The following is a 21,978-nucleotide window of genomic DNA, read 5'->3' on the forward strand; positions in this document are numbered from 1 at the left end:
CAGTTTCACGGTCATTCATCCGTTCGTTCGTACGTACCGAACGCCTACTGTGTGCAAAGCACCGCGCTCAGCGCCTGGGAGAGTGCGTATAATAACGGTACTGAAGAATAGGATACTTGATCAGAGAAGCAGCGTGGCTCCGTGGGAAGAGCCCGGGCTTGGGAGTCAGGGGTCATGGGTTCGATTCCCGGCTCTGTCTCTTGTCAGCTGCGGGACCTTGGGCAAGTCACTTCACTTGTCTGTGGCTCAGTGACCTCGTCTGGAAAAAATGGGGATTAAGACTGGGAGCCTCTTGTGGGACAACCTGATGACCCCGTATCTCCACCAGCGCTTAGAACAGTGCTCTGCCCATAGTAAGCGCTTAACAAATACCAACATTATTATTATTAAAATGGGGATTAACTGTGAGCCTCACGTGGGACGACCTGATGACCCTGTATCTCCCCCAGCGCTTTGAACAGTGCTCTGCCCATAGTAAGCGCTGAACAAATACCAACATTATTATTATTGTTATAAGCGCTCACTACACGTTAAGCAGGGTATTAGGGAAGCAGCGCGGCTCAGTGGAAAGAGCCCGGGCTTGGGAGCCAGAGGTCATGGGGTCGTATTCCAGCTCTGCCACTTGTCAGTTGTGTGACTGTGGGCAAGTCACTTCACCTCTCGGTGCCTCACTTCCCTCATCTGGAAAATGGGGATTAAGATTGGGAGCCTCACGTGGGACAACCTGATGACCCTGTATGTCCCCCAGCGCTTAGAACGGTGCTCTGCACATAGTAAACACTTAACAAATACCAACATTATTATTATTATTATTAAGTGCTGGGGGAGATACAAGGTAGACGGTGAACCCGGTCCCTGCGCGCAAGGGTCATGGGTTCTAACGCCGCTCCACCACCTGGCCGCCGTGTGAGCTTGGGCGAGTCATTTCACGTCTCTGGGCCTCGGTGACCTCCCCGGTAAAAACGGGGATTGAGACTGGGAGCCCCACGTGGGACAGTGACTGCGTCCAACTCGGTTTGCTGGTATCCACCCCAGGGTTTAGTACGGTGCCCGGCACACAGTAAGCGCTTAACACATACCAGCATTAATATTACCGTGGGGCTCACAGCCTAAGTACAGTTCGGTGCCTACTATATGCCAAGCGCCGGGCTAAGATGGGGGTCAATACTATCTATCAGCCTGGATATAGTCGCCGTACCCCACGGGGTCTGTCCTCAGTCTGACGGGGAGGGATTGAACAGGCATCGAAGCCTCATCTCAACAGATGAGTCAATCAGTCGTATTTATTGAGCGCTCACGGTGTGCAGAGCGCTGTACTAAGCGCTTGGGGGAGTCCGCTATAACAGACACATTCCCTGCCCGCAATGAGCTTAGAGTCTAGAGGGGGAGATGAAGAGACTGAGACGCCCAGAAATGTAAGTGACTTGCCCTCGGTCACCAAGCCGATTAGACCGTGAGCCCGTCAGAGGGCAGGGACTGTATCTGTTGCCGATCTGTCCATTCCAAGCGCTTAGTACAGTGCTCTGCACATAGTAAGCGCTCAATAACTATTATTGAATGAATGAAAGCCGGGAAGTGGCAGAGCCTGGCTCGTGTTCTTTCGAGTACTAAGCGCTGGGGTAGAGACAAGTTAACGAGGTTGGACCCGGTCCCTGTCCCCCGTGGGGCTCGCCCTCGTCATCCCCCTTGTCCAGATGAGGTCCCTGAGGCCCAGAGAGGCGAAGCGACTCGCCCAAGGTGACGCAGCAGACCAGCGGCGGGGCCGGGATTGGAACCCGGGCCCGGGATTGGAACCCGGGCCCTTTCCACTAAGCCACGCGGCACCTCTTTTCACCTGCTCCTTCCAGTTTGCTCTCTCCGCACCTCCCAAACCCGTTTCCTCGGTGCCCCTCCCTGTCTCAGCCACCCTCCCCGCCCGGCCTGGGACGCCCTCCCATTTCGCACCCACCGGACCACCGCTCTCCCCATCTTCAAAGCCCTCCTAAGAGGCCGCCGCCTCCAAGAGGCCCGCCCTGATTCCGTCTCCCGATTCCCACCTCGGGCCATTGGCACCCGCAGCCTTTCGGTATCGACTGATTCACGCGGTCGTGTTTATTGGCCGCCTACTGCGCGATACAACAGTAAGCATACTCTTCCTGCCCACGGTGAGCTTACAGTCTGGGGGGAGACAGACATTAATATATACAAAATTATACTATATATTAATACATGAAATCTTATTTATAGATTATTTATATATTTAATATTTTTTTTTAAATGACAGATAAGTACGGAAGTGCTGTGAAGCTGGGGGAGAGGGAGACCAGAGGGAGCAAGTCAGGGCGATGCAGAAGGGAGTGGGAGAAGAGGATTCCAAGCGCTTACCACAGTGCTCTGCACACAGTTAGCGCTCAATAAATACTATTGAATGAATGAATTTAAGGATCTTACTGTTGCCTTATCTTCCATTTTTCTCCCTCCTAAACGTCAGTAACCGGGAGTCCGTCTTCCCAGTTACTTGCAAGATCTCTGCGGTCAGGGCCGGCGCCCCGCCGGACTCTCCCAAGCGCTCAGTACAGTCCGCTGTGCCCAGTAGCCTGCCAACCTTTGGTCTGCCCGATTCCGCCTCAGACTGTAAACTCTCCGAAGGCACGGCGTCCACCCAAGATGTCAGTACGGCGCTCTGCGGACGGCGGACGCTTAATCGATACCATCGATTACGTGCCCCCCCCCCCCGTTATCAATCGCTGTGCGCAGAGCACTGTACTAAGCACTTAGGAGAGTACCCTGCAACAGAGTTGGTAGGCACGCTCCCTGCCCACAATGAGCTTACAGTCTAGAGGAAGATAATAACGGTGGTGTTTGTTAAGCGCTTACTATGTGCAAAGCACTGTTCTAAGTGCTGGGGGGGGATAGAGGGTGATCAGGATGTCCCACGTGGGGCTCAGTTTTAATCCCCGTTTTACAGATGAGGGAACTGAGGCACAGAGGAGTGAAGTGACCTGCCCCAAGTCACACAGCTGGCAAGCGGCGGAGCGGGATTCGAACCCATGACCTCTGACTCCCAAGCCCGGGCTCTTTCCACTGAGCCACGCTGCTGCTCTAATCAGATAATCAGACTGAACACAGTTCAGGTCCCATGTGGGGCTCACAATCTTCACCATTTTACAGACGAGGGAACGGAGATCCAGAGAAGTGACTTGCTCAAGGTCACCCAGCAGGTACGTGGCAGAGCGGGGATTAGAACCCAGGTCCTTCTGACTTCCAGGCCCGTGCTCTATCCACTAGCCCACCCTGCTTCTCATTCCCACTGCTGGACTCCTTGAAGGCAGGGTTCAGGTCTACCGATTCACTTCTCCTGTCCCGAGTGCTTCGTACGGCCACCTGCTCGGAGTAGGTGACCTACTGGAAACAGTCCGGGGCCGAGGAGTCGGAGGACCTGGGTTCTAATCCCGGCTCTGCCACGTACCCGCTGCGGGACCTTGGACGAGTCGCTTCACTTCACTGTGCCTCGATCCCCTTGTCTGCAAAATGAGGATTCAATACCAGCTCTCCCTCGTACTTAAACTGTGAGCCCCACGTGGGACCCGACTGTCTTGTACAGTGCTCGGCACGTAGTAAGCGCTTATCAAATACCACAATATTATTATTACTGCTGATCGGTTGCAGACAAGGAGAGGGAGAGAGGGGGGCAGGGGTGGAGAGCAGGGGTGACCCCCAGCCCCTGGGGGTCCACCAGAAGTTGACGGGGGGAGGGGGAAGAAGGCTAGGCAGCCCAGCCCCCGCTGTAGTGGATGCCCCCATACTCCCATAATCCAGGGGTTGCTTCTCGCGTGGGACAGACTAAGAATAATGACGGTATTTGTTAAGCGCTTACTGTGTGCCAAGCACTGTACTAAGCGCTGGGGCGGATTCAAGCAAATGGAGTTGGACACGGTCCCTGCCCCTGTGGGGCTCCCAGTCTCAATCCCCAATTTACAGAGGAGGGAACTGAGGCCCAGAGAGGTGAAGTGACTGGCCCAAGGTCATACAGCGGACAAGTGGTGGAGTCGGGATTAGAACCCGTGACCTTCCGACCCCCAGGCAGCAGCGTGGCTCAGTGGAAAGAGCCCGGGCTTGGGAGTCAGAGGTCATGGGTTCGAATCCCGGCTCGGCCGCTTGTCAGCTGGGTGACTGCGGGCCAGTCGCTTCACTTCTCTGGGCCTCAGTTCCCTCCTCTGGAAAATGGGGATAAAGACTGGGAGCCTCACGTGGGACAACCCGATGACCCTGTATCTGCCCCAGCGCTTAGAAGAGTGCTCTGCACATAGAAAGCGCTTAACAAATACCAACATTATTACTCTACGAGAAGCAGCGTGGCGCAGCGGAAAGAGCACGGGCTTTGGAGTCAGGGCTCACGAGTTCGAATCCCAGCTCGGCCACTTGTCGGCCGGGTGACTGTGGGCAAGTCACTTCACTTCTCTGGGCCTCAGTTCCCTCATCTGTAAAATGGGGATGAAGACTGTGAGCCCCACGTGGGACAACCCGATTCCCCCGTGTCTACGCCAGCGCTTAGAACAGTGCTCTGCACATAGTAAGCGCTTAACAAATACCAACATTATTATTATTACTCTATCCACTACACCACGAGCCTAGGAGAAGGAGGGGGGTCTCCCTGTCGAGCCCCCTCCCCACCAGCCAGACTGCACGCTGAACACTTGCGGGGCAGGGGCGCCGCGGAGTCCGTCTTGCCGGGGAGCCGGTCCCTGGCCCGTGCCGGGGGTGGGGCCGGGGCAGGGGGGCGGGCAGAGGAGGCCGGCGGGACGGCGTTCCGCACACAGTTCATTCATTCAATAGTATTTATTGAGCGCTTACTAGGTGCAGAGCCCTGGACTAAGCGCTTGGGATGAACAAGTCGGCAACAGATAGAGACGGTCCCTGCCGTTTGACGGGCCTGAGTGCTCAAGGAGTGCCGTTCGACGACTGATCGCCTGAGCGGGTCTGGAGAGGGCCGGCGGGCGGGGAGGCCCAGAGAGAGACGTGAGGAAGTCTCTCTGCCGGCCTCCCGGCCTCTCCCCAAATGCCCCCACCGGGCACATTCCTCGTGGGCGCACGTGGCCGCCCCGGCCCTCCGCGGCCTCCCCCCCCCGCCCCCGACTGACCCCGGCCGCTGCTCTGACGACCGTGTGGCCGAGGCCACATGTGCGGCCGAGGCCAGATGTGGTCAGGAGGGCGGGGACACCCGTCACGGAGAGACAGACGCACGCGCCCCGGGCCGTCCGCTTCCACGCGGGCGAGAGGGTGAGGGGAGACGGAGGCGGGGAAGACGAACCCCCGGCCGGACCCCCGGCATCCCCCCGCTCACCGCCGCCTCCCAGACGTGTTCAGGTCTAGATGCGGCCCAGCGGCCCCCAGGGAAGCAACGTGGCCCGACGGGTAGAGCCCGGGCCTGGGAGTCGGAAGGACGTGGGTACCGATCCCGGCTCTGCCGCCCGTCTGCCGGGTGACCTCGGGCAAGTCGCTTCTCTGGGCCTCAGTTCCCTCATCTGGGAAACGGGGATTAGGACAGCGAGTTCCGCGTGAGACGAGGAAGGTGCATCTACCCCGCTGTTTAGAACAGAGTGCTCGACAAATAGTGAGCACTCAGCAAAGACCACCATAATCACCGCCCCCCGGTTAAGGGGTCCTCGGCCCTACCCAGAGCCCGGACCGAGCTCGCCTCTAGCCCAACCAGACCCGGAGGGCTAGGGGCCGGGGCCCGCGGGCCCGGTCAGGCTTGGGGTCTCCCTCCTCCTGGCTCACGGAGCCTCGGCCCTCATCCCCATTTCTTCTCTGCCCTCGCGGGGCAGACCCGACCCCGGCAACCTCGACCGGGACAAAGAGGCCGGGGCGCTCCTCTTTCCAGAGCCGGAGGGGGCGGCCAGAAGTGGGGAGGAGGGGGGAAGAGGCAGGCCGTCCGGAGCTGGGGGCTGGGCTGCAGTGGGGGTGGAAGGGGGCAGCTGGAGGGGGCAGCCAGGAACGGGGAGGTGGGAGCCGGGCCGCGGTGGGGGTAGAAGGGGGAGGTGGAGGAGGGGGCAGCCAGGAACGGGGAGGAGGGAGCTGGGCTGCAGTGGGGATGGAAGGGGGAGCTGGAGGGGGCAGCCAGGAATGGGGAGGAGGGATATGGAAGTAGCTGGGAAGGCGGAGTCCTGGGCTGGAGGGTGATGTGTATATGTGGCGGGGGGGGGGGGGGGGGGGGGGGGGAATTAGGGGTCTGGAAGGGGGTGGGCAGCCAGTCCCGGGCTGGAGAGCGATGTGTATATGTGAGTGTGTGTGTTGGGGGGAGGATTAGGGGTCTGGAAGGGGGTGGCCAGGCAATCCCGGGCTGGGGGGCGGTGGGGGGGGAGGGGCGGCGCGTGGAGGGGCGCAGCCGGGGCTGGAAGGGGGAGGGGGGCGCATGGGGGTTGGGGGCCCGGACCGAGCCTCTGCAGCGCGGAGCCGCAGCCCCATCGGCAGCCCTCCTGCCCCCCCCCCCCGCCCCCCAGCTGCTCCTAATGCAAACAGGAAGCGGGGGGAGGGGCGGCGGGGGGGGGCGGGGGGGGGAGGGGGCAAACTAACGCGGCCCGGGGCGCCCCCTGCCGGCCGCCCGCCCCACCTGCAGCCGCCGCCGCGCCGGGGGGGAGGAGCAGCCCCTCATTCCGTCGGATTGACTGAGCGCTCACTGTGTGCACAGCACTGGACTGAGCGCTTGGAGGGTGCGATTCTGCACCGAAGAGAGACCGTCCCTGCCCACAGCGGGCTCCCAGTCCGGGCGGACTGCAAAACGAGCCAAGAGGAGCAGCAGCCGGGGGAGGGACGGCATGCATTCGGCCCTATTTACTGAGCGCTTACTGTGTGCACGGCGCCGGGCGGGAAGCGGCGTGGCTCAGTGGCAAGAGCCCGGGCTTGGGAGTCCGGAGGTCGTGGGTTCTAATCCCGGCTGTAGCACCTGTCGGCTGGGTGACCTTGGGCGAGGCACTTCACTTCTCCGGGCCTCGGTTCCCTCATCTGGAAAATGGGGATGAAGACTGGGAGCCCTACGTGGGCAGGGACGGTCTCTCTCCGTTGCGGAATCGCACTTCAAGGGACGCTTAAATACCAACATTATTATTACAATTCAGCATCACGGAGAGACCGTCCCTGCCCTCAGCGGGCTCAAGTCGGTATCCGTTAAGCGCTTACTATGTGCCGAACGCTGTTCTGAGCGCCGGGGTAGATACAGGGTCATCAGGTTGTCCCACGTGAGGCTCACGGTTGGTCCCCGTTTTACAGATGAGGTCACTGAGGCACAGGCAACTGAAGTGACTTGCCCACGGTCACCCGGCCGACAAGCGGCGGAGCCGGGATCCGAACCCATGACCTCTGACTCCCAAGCCCGGCCTCTTGCCGTTGAGCCAGGCTGCTTCTCACAGTCTAGAAGCTGGGGGCCACAGGCAGCAGCAAAACAAGCCAAGAGGAGCCGCGGCGGGGGGGGGGGAGGCGCATTCGGTCACTCGGAAGGACTTCTTGAGCGCTCGCTGCGTGCAGAGCACTGAGCTAAGTGCCGGGAAAGTACAATTGAGCGACACGGAGAGACCGATCCTGCCCTCGACGGGCTCACGGTCTCGAAGGGGGGGAGACAGACAGCAGCAAAAGAAGCAAAGAGAAGGAGCAGCTCTTACAGCCGGGGGTGGCACCGTGGGAGGGAGGGGGCGGCGGCTGCCCTGGCTGCGGAGGAGCGTGCCCTCCCCCTGAAAACGGTGGCCGGCGCTTAAAACGTTGCCTGGCACCTAGTAAGCGCTTATCAAACACCAACGTCATCACCATCATCATCACCCCATCCCAACCCTCACTCCTGCCAAGGGAGGGCAGGTGTGGGACCGACCCCCGGTCTCCCCCCGAGGGGGAAATGAAGCGGGGGCATCTCCCGGCCTCAGGTCCGGGGCCCAGCAGAGAAGCGGCGTGGCAGAGCCAAACAGAACGAAACAAAAACAAGACGACATCGTCACGATAAATAGAATCAAGGGGATGGACACCTCATTCACGAAATACATAGGGGATTAAGAGCGCAAGACCAAGGTGGGACAGGGGATATGTCCAACCTAGTTAGACCGTGCGCCCGTCGATTAGACTGTGCGCCCGTCAAAGGGCAGGGACTGTATCTGTTGCCGATTTGTCCGTTCCAAGCGCTTAGTACAGTGCTCTGCACATAATAATAATGTTGGTATTTGTTAAGCGCTTACTATGTGCAGAGCACTGTTCTGAGCGCTGGGGTGGACACAGGGGAATCAGGTTGTCCCACGTGGGGCTCCCAGTCTTCATCCCCATTTTACAGATGAGGTGACTGAGGCACAGAGAAGTGAAGTGACTCGCCCGCAGTCACCCAGCTGACAAGTGGCAGAGCTGGGATTCGAACTCATGACCCCTGACTCCCCAGCCCGTGCTCTTTCCACTGAGCCACGCTGCTTCTCAAACGTAGTCAGCGCTCAATAAATACTATTGAATGAATGAACTCGTATCCACCCCAGTGCTTAGAACAGTTCTTGGCACATAGTGAGAGCTTAACAAGCCCCGTAATTATTACTATTATTATAACAGGCTTACAGCCCGGCTCCCCCCGAAATACGGGGGCGTCATTCAATCGCATTTACGGAGCGCTTACTGTGGGCAGAGCGCTGTACTGAGCGGTCGGGAAAGTACAACACGGCAACGAAGAGAGACGATCCCTGCCCGCAACGAGCTCCCGGTTTAGAGCGTCCACCCTGTGGGGGAGGGCAGCCCTGTCCACCACAGTCCAGGGAGGGGACAGGCTCACGGGGGAGGGTCATCTGGACAGGCCTAAGCAGCGCAGCACTTGGCCGTAAAAATATCCAGGGACGGGGGCGGGAGGAGGAGCAGGATGGGGTAGGGCCTTTTCGGACCCGGCAGAGCGGAGGTGACCAGGCGGGGCTCACCAGGGGCGGGGCAAATCCTCTACACCGTGACCTCTTTGTGGGCTGGAAATGTGTCTCTTGTTGTATTTTCCCCAAGCGCTTAGTACAGTGCTCTGCACACAGTAAGCGCTCGATAAATACGACTGAACGAACAAAGGTGGGGGCAGGGATTGTCGCCGTTTACTGTTCTTTCCCAAGCGCTTAGTACAGTGCTCCGCATACGGTAAGAGCTCAATAAATTCATTCAGTAGTGTTTATTGAGCGTTTACTATGTGCACAGCACTGTACTAAGGGCTTGGAATGGACAATTCGGCAACAGAAAGAGACCATCCCGGCCCGATAACGGGCTCACGGTCTCAATAAATGCGACTACGTGAATGACTGCATGGATGAATGACTGAATGGCAACTGGCTATGAATGAATGAATGCCCAAATGGCTACCCGTGGTCGGCAGGAGCCACAGACCCGGACTCCTTTAATAACAGTAATAATGATAATAATAATAGTGGCATTTCTTAAGCACTTACCAGGTGCCAGGCCCTGTACTAAGCGCTGGGGGGTGGATACAAGAAAATCAGGTTGGATACAGGTTGATTACCCTGTATACCCCAGTGCTGGGAACAGTGCTCTGCACACGGTAAGCGCTTCATACCAACAATATTATTATTATACAGTCCCTGTCCCACGTGGGGCTCATCATCTTAATCCCCATTTTCCAGTTGAGGTAACTGAGGCACAGAGGGACCCTGATTCTATTTGCCATTGTTTTTTATAAGATGTTCTTCCCCTTGACTCTATCGATTGCCACTGTTCTCGTCTGCCCGTCTCCCCCCATTAGACTGTAAGCCCGTCAAAGGGCAGGGACCGGCTCTATCTGTTGCCGATTTGTCCATTCCAAGCGCTTAGTACAGTGCTCTGCACATAGTAAGCGCTCAATAAATACTACTGAATGACTTGCCCAGGGTCACACGGCGGACAAGTGGAGGGGCCGGGACTAGAAACCAGGTCCTTCGGGCTCCCAGGCCTGGGTTCTATCCTCATTTCCTCTATCCACCCTCCCCTCTGCTTCACCTATGCACCCCTTTAAGCACGTTAGAGAAGCAGCGTGGCTCAGTGGAAAGAGCCCGGGCTTGGGAGCCAGAGGTCACGGGTTCGAATCCCCGCTCTGCCGCCTGTCAGCTGCGTGACCGTGGGCAAGTCACTTCACTTCTCTGTGCCTCAGTTCCCTCATCTGTAAAATGGGAATGAAGACTGTGAGCCTCACATGGGACAACCTGATTACCCTGTATCTGCCCCAGCGCTTAGAACAGTGCTCGGCACATAGTAAGCGCTTAACAAATACCGACATTATCATTATTATTATCCCAGCCTACCCACACAGCACTGGCGTCTAGCGCTTAGAGAAGCAGTGTGGCCCAGTGGATAGAGCGTGGCCCTGAGAGTCGGGAGGACCTGGGTCCTCGTCCCGGCTCCGCCGCTCGTCCGCGGTGTGACCTTGGCCAAGTCACTTCACTGGGCCTCACTGGGCCTCAGTGACCTCATCTGTCAAATGGGGAGTTATGATAACTGTGGTATCTGTTAGGTGCCGTCTATGGGCCAAGCGCTGGGGCGGGTACGAGCAAATCGGGTTGGACCCAGTCCCTGTCCCGCCTGGGGCTCGCAGTCTCAATCCCCATTTTACAGATGAGGGAACTGAGGCCCAGAGATGTGAAGCGACTTGGACCAGGTCACACAGTAGACAAGTGGTGGAGCTGGGATTAGAACCCAGGACCTTCTGACTCCCAGGCCGGTGATGTGGACGTTACAGCACGGAGACGATGAGCTCCACGAGGGACTAGGAGCCGATATGTCTGTATCGATCCCAGTGCTTACTACAGTGCCTGGCACATAGTAAGTGCTTAATAATTACCTCCATTATTATTATTACATCCATAACCTTATACTCTCCTATTTCCCCTACCTGTCATTTGTTTTAATTTTGCCCTTCCCTCTACCGGGGGCAGGGATCATTTCTACCAGTTCTGTTGTTCCGTGCTCTCCCAAGTGCTTAGTACAGTGTTCTGCACACAGAAAGCGCTCAAAAAGGTACCGATTGACCGACTGCGGCCCCCAGAGAGTTCCCGAGACCCTGCCTGGAGGCAAGGAACAGAGGGAAGGGGTTCGCTCTGCGCCCCAGTCCACCCCTCAGGACGATGGAAACTGGTGGTGGTCCCCGGCCTAGACTGGAAGGGGACGGTGGGGAGTGGGGCGGGATAATAATAATAATGGTGGTGTTTGTTAAGCGCTTACTATGTGCAGAGCACTGTTCTAAGCGCTGGGGGGGATACGGGGTGATCAGATTGTCCCACATGGGGCTCAGAGTTCAAATCCCCATTTTACAGAGGAGATGACTGAGGCACAGAGAAGCAGGGGGGCTTCAGGCCTCCAGGGGAGACCCTAGACAAACACAAGCCTGTTGGCGGCCTCCTGCCGGGGACGAGCCAACCCACTCGACGATAATTCTGATTATGGTATTCGTTAAGCGCTGGGGTTGGATACGAGCAAATGGGGATGGACACGGTCCCGGTTCCTTAAGGGGTTCAAAATCTTCATTCCCATTTTGCAGATGAGGCACCTGAGGCCCAGAGGAAGGGAAGTGACCTACCCAAGGTCACACAGCAGACACGTGGCGGAGCTGGGATTAAAACCCGTGACCTTCTGGCTCCCAGACCCGTGTTCTAACCACTACGCCACGCTGCTTCTCCAATTGGAAGCCCCCGGAGGCTTCGAAGCCCCCAGACCCCAGGCTGAGAGGAGAAGCAGGGCCACCGGAAAGGCTCCAGTCCAGTGGGGTCCACAGGCCCGAGTTCTAGGCCAGGCCCATTTGGCCGCTGGGTGACCTCGGGCAAGTCACTTCCCCGGGCCTCAGTTTCCTCATCTTTAAAATGGCGATGGTTCTCCTTCCCACTTAGACTGTGGACCTGATTATCTTCACTCATTTCATTCATTCATTCATTCAGTCGTATTTATCGAGCGCCTACCGTGTGCAGAGCACTGCACTGAGCGCTCGGAAAGTACAGTTCGGCAACGGACAGAGACGATCCCTACCCGACATCGGGCTCCAGTGCTCAGTGCGGCGGTTGGCACCTAGTAAGCACTTAACACACATCACCAATGTCGTCGTCACTATTCCAACCGAGGAGGTCCTGGCTGGGTCCGGAGTAGGGGACGAGATTCGGGGAGGGAGTTCTGGGGTCTTCCAGGGTGGGAGACGTAGGAGATGGGGGCTGGGGGGGGAGGGTTGCTCTTCCAGCCCCCAAGTGCCCGCCGGGGTAGGGCAGTTAACTATCCTTTCATTCAGTACTATTTATTGAGCGCTTACTATGTGCAGAGCACTGTACTAAGCGCTTGGAATGAACAAGTCGGCAACAGATAGAGACGGTGCCCGCCGTCCGACGGGATTACGGTCTGATCGGGGGAGACGGACGGACGAGAACGATGGCGATAAATAGAGTCGAGGGGAAGAACGTCTCGTAAAAACCGATGGCAAATAAATAGAATCGAGGCGCTGTACAATTCATTAACAAAATAAATAGGGTAAAGAAAATATATACAGTTGAGCGGACAAGTACGGTGCCGAGGGGATGGGAAGGGAGAGGGGGAGGAGCAGAGGGAGATGGGGGGAAAAGAGGGTTAGGCTGCGGAGAGGTGAAGGGGGGTTGGTAGAGGGAGTAGATACTATTGAATGAACTATCTTTTGCCCCGCACACCCTCCCGCACACACCCGGACCCCCGGGGGTGACCGGCTCCAGCCTGGGGGGGGGGGGGTCCCCAGGACACCCCCACCGCCTTCGGTGCCGCAGCCGTGGATCATCCGTCCAATGCCACCGAAGCTCCATCTCGTCCAACTCGCCACTGACCCCTCGCCCACATTCGTTCATTCGATCTATTTACTGAGCGCTTACGGCGCGCGGAGCACCGTACCCGGCCCGGAATGCCCTCCCTCCTCCTATCAGATAATTGCTCTCCCCCACTTCAGAAACCTTATTGAAGGCCCATCTCCTCCATGAAGCCTGCCCAGACTAAGCCCTCCTCTTCCACTCCCTTCTGCGCCGCTCTCCCTCGCTCCTTCATTCATCCTTCCTCCCACCCCCACGGCTCACATGTATACAGCTGTAATTTATTTTATCTATTTATATTAACGTCTGCCTCCCCCTCCAGACCGTGAGCTCGTCATGGGCAGGAACGTGTCCGTCGTTCTCTTGTGCTCTCCCAAGGGCTTAGTCCAGTGCTCTGCACACAGTGAGCGCTCGGGAAATGGCACTGAGCCCGTGGCTCTCGGCAGGCGGGGAGGAGCCCCGAGGTGTGTCCTGCAGGCCCCGGCTTGGGAGGGTGACCAGTTCGGGAAGCGCGGCGAGTCCCTGCCCGGGAGAGGAAAGTCCCCCGTGAGTGGGTCGTCCTGAGCTCTGCCGGGGAAGCCCTCCCCAATCGGGACACGCCGGGGAGGGTCCTCCCAATAATAATGATAATGTTGGTATTTGTTAAGCGCTCACTATGTGCCGAGCACTGTTCTAAGCGCTGGGGTAGCCACAGGGGAATCAGGTTGTCCCACGCGGGGCTCACAGTCTTAGTCCCCATTTTGCAGGTGAGGTAACTGAGGCACAGAGAAGTGAAGCGACTCGCCCACGGTCACACAGTTGACAAGTGGCAGAGCTGGGATTCGAACTCATGACCTCTGACCCCAAAGCCCGGGCTCTTTCCACTGAGCCACGCTGCTTCTCGTCCAACGTCCAGCGGCCGCACAAAGCCTTCGCCAGCAATCACTAGTAAGCGACCGATCGCTGCCGGGGCGCAGAGCGAGAGCCACGACAAGTGCTCTTCTGGGGTCAGAACCGGAGCGATGAGATCTGGGAACCGACCCCTTTCAAAGTCAGAGAACCAGGGAAGCACGGTGGCCTAGCGGGTGGAGGCCGGGCCTGGGAGTCTGAAGGATCTGGGTTCTAATCCCGGCTCCGCCACTTCTCTGCGCTTTGACCTGGGGCGAAGCCCCTTCGCTTGTCTGGGCCTCGGTCGCCTCAGCTGGAAAATGGAGATTAAGAGTGCGAACCCCACGTGGGACGGGGACTGTGGCCAGGCTGATTAACCTGAATCTATCCCAGTGCTTAGAACAGCGCTTGGCACATAGTAAGCACTTAAGTACCATGGTAATAATAACTGTAAGCTCACCGTGGGCAGGGAAAGTGTCCGTTCTATATTGTTTTACTTTACTCTCGAGGAGCAGCACGGCATAAGGGATAGAGCCCGGACCTGGGAGTCAGCGGGTCATGGGTTCTAAGTTCCCTCATCTGTAAAATGGGGATTAACTGTGAGTCTCAACTTGATTACCCTGTATCTACCTCAGCGCTTAGAACAGTGCTCCGCACATAGTAAGCGCTTAACAAGTACCAGCATTATTATTATTACTTTGCCACTTGTCTGTTGTGTGACCTCGGACAGGTCACTTCGCTGGGCCTCGGTCACCTCATCTGGAAAATGGGGACTGAGACCGGGAGCCCCGCGTCCACCCCAGCAGCACGGCTCGGTGGAGAGAGCCCGGGCTTGGGAGTCGGAGGTGAGATGGGTTCAGATCCCGGCTCCGCCGCTTGTCAGCTGTGTGACCGTGGGCAAGTCACTTCACTTCTCTGGGCCTCAGTGACCTCATCTGGAAAATGGGGATGAAGACTGGGAGCCTCATGAGGGACAACCTGATGACCCTGTATCTCCCCCAGCACTTAGAATAGCGCTCTGCTCATAGTAAGCGCTTAAATACCCAAATCATTGTTATTATTACAGCGCCTGTCTCTATCTGTTACCGATCTGTCCATTCCAAGCGTTTAGTACAGTGCTCTGCACAGAGTAAGCGCTCAATAAATACAACTGAATGAATGAATGCCCGCTACATACTAAGTACTTAAATACCACAGTTATTATTATTACCACCACCAAGTGCTTAGCACAGTGCCCTGCACACAGTAAGTGCTCAGTAAATACAACCGACCGGCTGGGGGTGCGCGCGCACGAGATACGTCGTACGAACGTAGACTCTGAGCTCGTTGTGGGCAGGGAACGTGTCTGTCATATTGTACTCTCCCAGGCGCTTAGGACGGTGCTCCGCACACGGTAAGGGTTCGAGAAATACGACCGAATGAGCGACCGCGACCGCACGAAGGCGGTCTCGGTGGCCGGCCCGCCCCCCCCGCCGCCCTTCCGACCCTCGCCGGCGTCGGAGCCCAGGCCCGGGGAGCTGCCCGGAGTCTCTTTAAACAAGAAGGTTACGGCGTTTCTATTTGCAACATCTGTTTACATACCAGAGTCCAAAGCCCCAAGCGCCCACCCTATATCCGTCCCCAGCCCGCGTCACGGCCGCGGGGCCGGCCCGGCCGGACGCCTTAACCCTCTCCCCGCCCGGCCGGGTCGCCCCAACGGCTCCGGAGGGGCCGGGGAAGGGGCCGCGGACTTTCCTCCCACCCTCCGCGGCCCCAGGTCGAAGCGCAGACAGGCGGCGGAGCCGGAATCCGAACCCGGGTCCTTCGGACTCCCAGGCCCGGGCCCCACCCGCTAGGCCACGCCGCGTCCCCGGCTCTCTGACCTCGAAAGCGGTCGGTCCCCGGATTTCACCGCTCCGGTTCCGACCTAGAAGAGCGCTCGCCAGGGCCCTGGCTCTGCGCCCCGGAAGCCATCGGGCGCTCGCTAGCGATTCATCCAACGGTATTTATTGAGCGCTTACTATGTGCAGAGCACCGCGCTGAGCGCTTGGAACGGACGAATCGGTAACAGATAGAGACGGTCCCCGCCCTCTGACGGGCGCACGGTCCAATCGGGGGAGACGGACGGACGAGGACGACGGCGATAAACGGAACCGAGCGATCGACGGGGCGGCGGAGGACGGGGCCCGCGAACGCCGCCCTCGCGTCCCCTCGGTCCGTCCCCCTCCCGTCCCAGCAAGCGGGGCGTCACCCGACGCCCCGGGGGGGGGGGACGGGCTCCCCGGGGACACCCCAAAAGCGGGCAGACGGTCAAGGGCGGGGGCGTCGGAGAGGCAGCCCGGCCTTCGGAGTCGGAGGTCACGGGTTCGGCTCCCGGCTCCGCCCCTCGTCAGCCGTGCGACCGCGGGCGAGTCGCCTCGCTTCTCCGTGCCCCGGTCCCCTCATCTGGAAAACGGGGATCAAGAGGGTGCGAGCCCCACGTGGGACGACCCGACGACCCCGTCTCCCCCCCGGCGCTCGGAACGGCGCTCGGCACCCGGCGGGCCCTCGACGGACACCCCCGTCACCGTCACCGCCGTTCCCCCGCCCGGTCGCGCCTCCGGTGGGAGAAGCGGGGGTGGCTCGGCGGCCGCGGGTCCGCATCCCTCGTCGGCCGGGCGGCCGCGGGCGAGTGGCTTCCCCGGGCCCGGGTTCCCTCATCCGTCAGAGGGGGCCGGAGAGCGGGGGCGTCCCGCCGGGCGCTCGGGGCGTCCCGCCGGGCGCAGAGGGAGCGCTTGACGCCCGGCCCGTTATCACGTGCCATCCCGCCCGTGGCGGCCGGGCTCACCTGTCCTGGGGAGGGCGCGGAGGGCGGTGCGGGCCAGGATGTCCAGGGGCTGCTGCGGCGGCTGCTGCTGCTGCTTGCGTCCGGACGGCCCATCTGCGGGGACACGGGGCTCGGCCTCAGGAGCGGGGGGCGGCGGGCCGGGCCGGGACCCCCGCGGGAGGCCTCATCCGCCCCGGGGCTCGGGCCCGTCCTGCCGAGGAGGGGGCGGCGGACGCATCCCCGGCCCGGGACCGCTGGACCCGACCCGACCCGCTGGACCCGCGGCCGGGCCGAGGAGGGAGAGGAGGGAGAGGAGGGAGAGGAGGGAGAGGAGGGAGACGTGGGAGAGGAGGGGCCGGGGGCCCCACTCGCCTTTCTTTCTTTCTTTCTTTCTTTCTTTCTCTCTCTCCCTCCCTCTCTGTCCCCCGGGCGCCGGCAGCTGGCGGCGCCCGAAATAGTGGCGGGGGCGGGGCCGGGCCCGGCTATAAATAGGAGGAGCGGGGTCGGGGGAGCCCCGGCCCCGCCCCCGCCCCCGCCGCCCCCCCACCCCCCCGCCAATCGCCGCCCGCCAAACGCCCGGCGCCCCGCCCGCCCGGGCCCCTCCGCCAACCGCCGCCCGCCCGACAAGGGCCCCGCACGCCCGGGGCCCCGCCCACCGAGGGCCCACCGGGGAAGGGGGGGGGGTCGGCGCCCGAGGAGGAAGCCGCTGGGGCCGGGGGGGGGGGTGGGGGGAGGGAAAGGGGGGGGAAGGGAGGGAAAGAGGGGAGAAGGGGGGAGAGGAGAGGGGGAGGGAAAATAGGGAGGGGGAAGGAGAAGGGGGAAGGGGGGAGAGGAAAGGGGGAAAGGAGGGGGGAGGGAAAAGGGGGCAGGGGGAGGGGGGAAAAGGGGGCAGGGGGAGGGGGGAAAAGGGGGGAGGGGAAAAAGGGGGCAGGGGAAAAAGGGGGAGGGGAAAAAGGGGGGAGGGGAAAAAGGGGGAGGGGGAAGAGGAGGGGAGGGGGAAGAGGAGGGGAAGGGGGAAGAGGAGGGAGGGGGAAGGGGTGGAGGGGGAGGGGAAGGGGGGAAGGGGGGAGGGGGAGAGGCACCCCCCCGGGTGGCCTGGGACCGGGCTGGGGGATGGGGGGGCCCGGGAACCGCCCGCCCGCGGGCACCTCTGCCAGGCTCTCCTGGCTGGTGCCCAGGCCCGGAGCCAGGGACCCCGGGCAGGGAAGCCCCGGGCCTCCCTCCGCCTCCGCTCGGGGCCGCGGGGGGCTTCCCCGTGAGCCCCCTTGGGGGTGGCGACCCGTTCCCTCCTGCCAGCCGCCCGCACGGGGACGTCCCGGGCATCTCCTCCTCCTCCTCCTCCTCCCGCCGCCCGAAACCGGTTCCCTGTTCTGCCCGGTCCAGGGGAGGGCTCGACCAAGCCGGGAGTAGTAGGCGGAGCATTTTTTTCCAGGGCTTACTGTGTGCGGGGCACCGTCCTAAGCGCTGGGAAGGAAGACGCTGGTGGGAACCGGACGGGCTCTGTCCCTCAGGGGGCTCACATTCTAAAAATAGAAAAGGGGGAGAGGGGACCGGCAACAGATGCGTCGAAGACAAAGCACGGTGACATAAACCAAGGGGGTCGAAGCGCAGAGGGGCCGTCCGCCCCCGCCCCCCGCGCCCCATTTGGTCCCCATCTTCTCCCCGGGGACTCCCGCCCCAGGGCGAGACGTCCCCGGGGGCGAGGGGCCCAAGGGCCGCCGCCCCGGATCCCGCCCTCTCGTGACCCTCCGGGGGCAAGGGCGGGCGCGGGCCTCCGGCCCCCTCTCGGGTCCGGCCCGGGCGGGCCGCCGGACCTCGGACTCCCGGAGGAGCCCGGGCCGGAGTTGGTGTCCCTCCTCCCCCCTGCCGCCGGCCAGGATGCCACGTGCCCGCTGCCACGTGCCTCGCCCCCTGCCCGCCCTAGGCCGGCTCTCCCCTGACCCCACCGGTGCCTTAAATAGCCGGGCTATTCCTGGGCCGGCCGCCCCCTCCCCCGGCCGGCGCTGATGTCAGAGCCGCTATTTCTGACCCCCCGCCATGACCGTCCGTCCGCCCGCCGCCGCCCGCTCGGCCGCTCCGCCGGCCGACATCACCTTGTGCGCGGGTCGGGGCTGGGGCCGGGGAGGGGCCGGGCCGAAGTGGGGGGGGGGGGACGGGGGGAGGTCCGCGTCCGGGGCAGCAGGTGGCCGAAGGCGGCCAGCCGGGGACCGGGGACCGTCCAGCGTGAGGACGGGGCGGCGGGAGAGGAGAGGCACGTCCTGACTTCTCCCTCTCCCCCTGCAAGGGTTGGGCCCTGGGCCACTTAGCCTAACCCGAGGCTCCCCTGGGGATTCACTCGGTAGCAGCTTGGCCTAGCGGATAGAGCCCAGGGAGCCAGAAGGACCTGGGTTCTAATCCCAGTTCCTCCACCTGTCGTCTGCGTGACCCTGGGCAAGTCGCTTCACTGGGCCTCGGTTCCCCCATCTGCAAAATGGGGATTGGGGCCGCAAGTCCCACAAGGGACAGGGACTACGTCCACCCCGGTTTGCTTGTTTCTGCTCCAACGCTTGGAACAGGGCCTGGCACGTAGTAAGCGCTTAAACACAACTGTTATTCGGTCCAACCAACAAAGCCCATCCCTCGGTCCTCAGGGGACCCAGGGACCCCTTCCCCGGAGGCTACGGTTCACTGAGGAGACGGTCGGCCCGGGAACCCTAGGGATGGGCCTCTGCTTATTCATTCGTTCATTCGATTGTGTTTACCGTGCGCAAAGCACTGTACTACGCGCTTGGGCGGGTACACTATATCAACAGACGGACACAGGGGTCCGGCTCCTCAGGACGGGTCCAGGCTGGAGCGGGCGAGCCGAAGGGACCCCCGGCATCTGATGTTCGAGCCACGTCTCCCCCTCTCCAAGAGGGGCCACGGGTCAGAAATGCCAGCCGCGGCCAGGACCAAAGCAGGGTGCCGGAGGCCGGACGCTGAGCCCGTTATACTAATAACCGTGGTATTGGTTAAGTGCTTACTACGTGCCAAGCGCTGAACCACGCACTGGGGTGGATACAAGCCAATCAGGTGGGACGCAGTCCCTGTCCCACATGGGGCTCGCCGTCTCACTCCCCGTTTTACAGGTGAGGTGACTGAGGTCCAGAGAAGTGAAGGGCCGTGCTCAAGGTCACCCGGCAGACAAGTGGTGGAGACCAGATTGGAACCCAAGCCCTCCCGACTCCCAGATCTGGGCCCTCCCCACTAGGCCACGCTGCTTACCCTGGTGGGCCAAGGTCGCACGGGGCATTCGAGGGATCCCGCCCGCTCCCGTCTGCCCAGGGTCCCAGTGGCCCAGTGCGAGGGTCTCAGCCGGGCCAGGAGTCAGAAGGGAGGGGCCGCTTGCTGGGGGCTTCCTTCCCCTCAGATCTCGGCCGGGAGGAAGCGAGACGAAAGAGGAAGGCGCTGGGACGTTGCACCGTTACTGGACGCCGTTCTATTCTCAGCCCTGCCTCCCCCCCGCCTCTGCCCCCCCGTCCCCTCCCTGAACCGGGGGAGGGGGTGGGGGACGGGGAGATGGCAGCGGGACCCCGGGGGAAGGGACGCCGCTTAAGGACACCACCGTGTCCGTGGAGGCAGACCCAGGCGGCTTCCGTTGCCCCCATCCCCACGCCGGCCGGGGCCAGAGCTGGCTCCGGCCGCCCCTGCCGCGGGTCCGGGGTGGAGGCCGGCTGGGCGCCCCGACCGGGCGGGGAGGCCGGGGATTCGCCGAGACCCCTTCCCCGCGTGGGAGGGGGACAGAGGGTCTAGGCCCAAATTCCTCGACCCGGTTTGGCCTCTCAACCTTGCGGGCTGCTCCCAAGCAGGGGCAGGGGGGCGAGGGGGCAGAGGGAGCAGGGCCGCGTCACCTCCTAACGGGGTGCGGCCGGAAACCAATGCCGCCGAAGCCCAGGAGGCTGGTGACCGAGGAGAATGTCCCTCTGGAGAGGGGACAGAGTCTCCCAAGAGGCTGTTGGGGTGGGGGGGGACCCTGAGCGGGGAAGCAAGAGATCCCGCCCCATCCTATCTGTCCATCCACATCTGGGGTACAGGGGACAAAAGTGGGCTAGCGGTTGCCCTGGAGAAGGCCGGGTGGGACCCGTCCTGGGCCAAGGCGACGGCGGCCTCGGCCCGGCCGTGGAGAGGGCGGGAGGCGGTTCTGGCTGTGGCTCCCGGCTAGGGTCAGCCGGGGAGGGCCGCCGCCTGAGGCCCAAGAGAGGGGCGATCTCTTCGGTGGCCTCCCCGCGGATGTCCGAAGCCCCCCGGGGACGGACCTGCCCCGGCCCTACCCGGGACCCAAGCGTCCACCCCCAGCCCCAGCCCGGGACCTGTTCCCGGAGGAGGGCGGCCCGGGGGCGAGGGCAGCTCCCGGGCATGTCGGGGCAGGGCCGCGGCAGGGCCCTGCCCGGCATGAGGAGGAGAGGCACCCGTGGGAACCCGGCCAGGCCTCCTCCTCCTTCCCTCGGGGTGCCCACGAGGCCCCCCTTTGCGAGGGCAGACGAAGCTGAGCCCGGACCACCCCTCGGCTCCACCGACGTTGCCCTGCCCCTCGGAGGGCTGGGGGTCCTCTCCTCGGGGTCCACTCCAAGCCGGACATGGCACCCTGGAGCCCGATCTAGGCTGGGGATCCTCTTAAAAAGAGGGCATCCAGGGTAGCCAGGTCCCCAGCAAGGAGAGAGAAGGGGGGCTGGGCTTGGGGAGTGGCCGGTGACCAGCAGAAGGGTAGGGGCACAAGAGCAAAGGCAGAGTCTGGGGCGGTCGGGATGGGAGGAAAGTAGGGGACAAGAGGCGAGAGGAGCAGGGCGCCCCACTCCACCTCATGAGCCCCTCGGCCCGGAGCGGCGGGCCCCACCCGGGTCACAGAACCCACACCAGGTGCCCTCTGTCTGGCCAAGCCGGGCTCCGGGGCCCCCGGGGCAGACGGGTGCCCCAGAGCCCACGGGCCCCCCCAGATTCTCTCGGTCCACGAGGCCCTCTCCGAGCCCTCAGCTGGCACGAAAGGATGAGCGAAGGGCACCAGAAAAAGAACTAAACCCTCGTCCGCCGCGTGTACCGACGGGATGGCGACGGAGCAGCCCCCCCACGCCCTCACGAGCATTCCCGCCGCAAGCCCCCTCTGGGTCGGGGGGGAGGGGGCGTTCCCGCCAGGCCCGGGACGGCGGAGGCATCCGAGGGCGGGACCCCCCGACGGGCACCGGCTTCTCCCCTCCCTCGCCCGGCCCCACCCTCTTACCGGCCTCGTTGGGGGAGTTCATGGCGGCGCGGGGCCCCGGGGGCACGTGGGCGTCACGGGCCGGCGGCCAGGTGGTGCTCGGGCCCGCCGGGCGGGCTTGTGGCGGTGTGGCGGGGGTGTGGGGGGGGGGAGGGCGGACGGGAACCCGGGACTGCTGCTGCCGCGGCTGCTGTGGCTCTAGTGGCCGGCTGCCGTGGCCATCCTGGGGCACGAGGGAATCAGGCGCTCAGAGAGGCGTCCCTGGCAGGAGAGAGAGCACAGCACCGTCAGGTTGTCCCTGCCGCACCGGAGCCGGGCGCTGCCGTGCCCATCCGTGCCCCCGA

The 21,978-nt window shown here is 62.1% G+C and overlaps 1 protein-coding gene across 3 annotated transcripts in view; it reads right to left on the minus strand.

Moving 5' to 3' along the window:
* The window catches only part of HDAC5 (histone deacetylase 5), a 43,747-nt gene extending 21,997 nt beyond the window's left edge, over positions 1–21,750 (minus strand). For 2 of the 3 annotated variants that reach the window (XM_039913448.1, XM_029075163.2), the window contains exons 1-3: positions 21,656–21,712; positions 17,859–17,942; positions 16,441–16,533 (exon numbers count right to left, since the gene is read on the minus strand). In XM_039913448.1, the coding sequence (XP_039769382.1) occupies positions 16,441–16,533; positions 17,859–17,942; positions 21,656–21,677 (199 nt within the window). In that variant the 5' untranslated portion in view covers positions 21,678–21,712. Of the gene's footprint in view, positions 1–16,440; positions 16,534–17,858; positions 17,943–21,655 lie in introns of all 3 variants that reach the window. The other variant, XM_029075164.2, reaches the window with a different exon arrangement.
* Positions 21,751–21,978: the final 228 nt, after the last annotated feature.

This window comes from Ornithorhynchus anatinus, chromosome 11, assembly GCF_004115215.2.
Source record: "Ornithorhynchus anatinus isolate Pmale09 chromosome 11, mOrnAna1.pri.v4, whole genome shotgun sequence".
In the NCBI taxonomy this organism is placed as follows: domain Eukaryota; kingdom Metazoa; phylum Chordata; class Mammalia; order Monotremata; family Ornithorhynchidae; genus Ornithorhynchus; species Ornithorhynchus anatinus.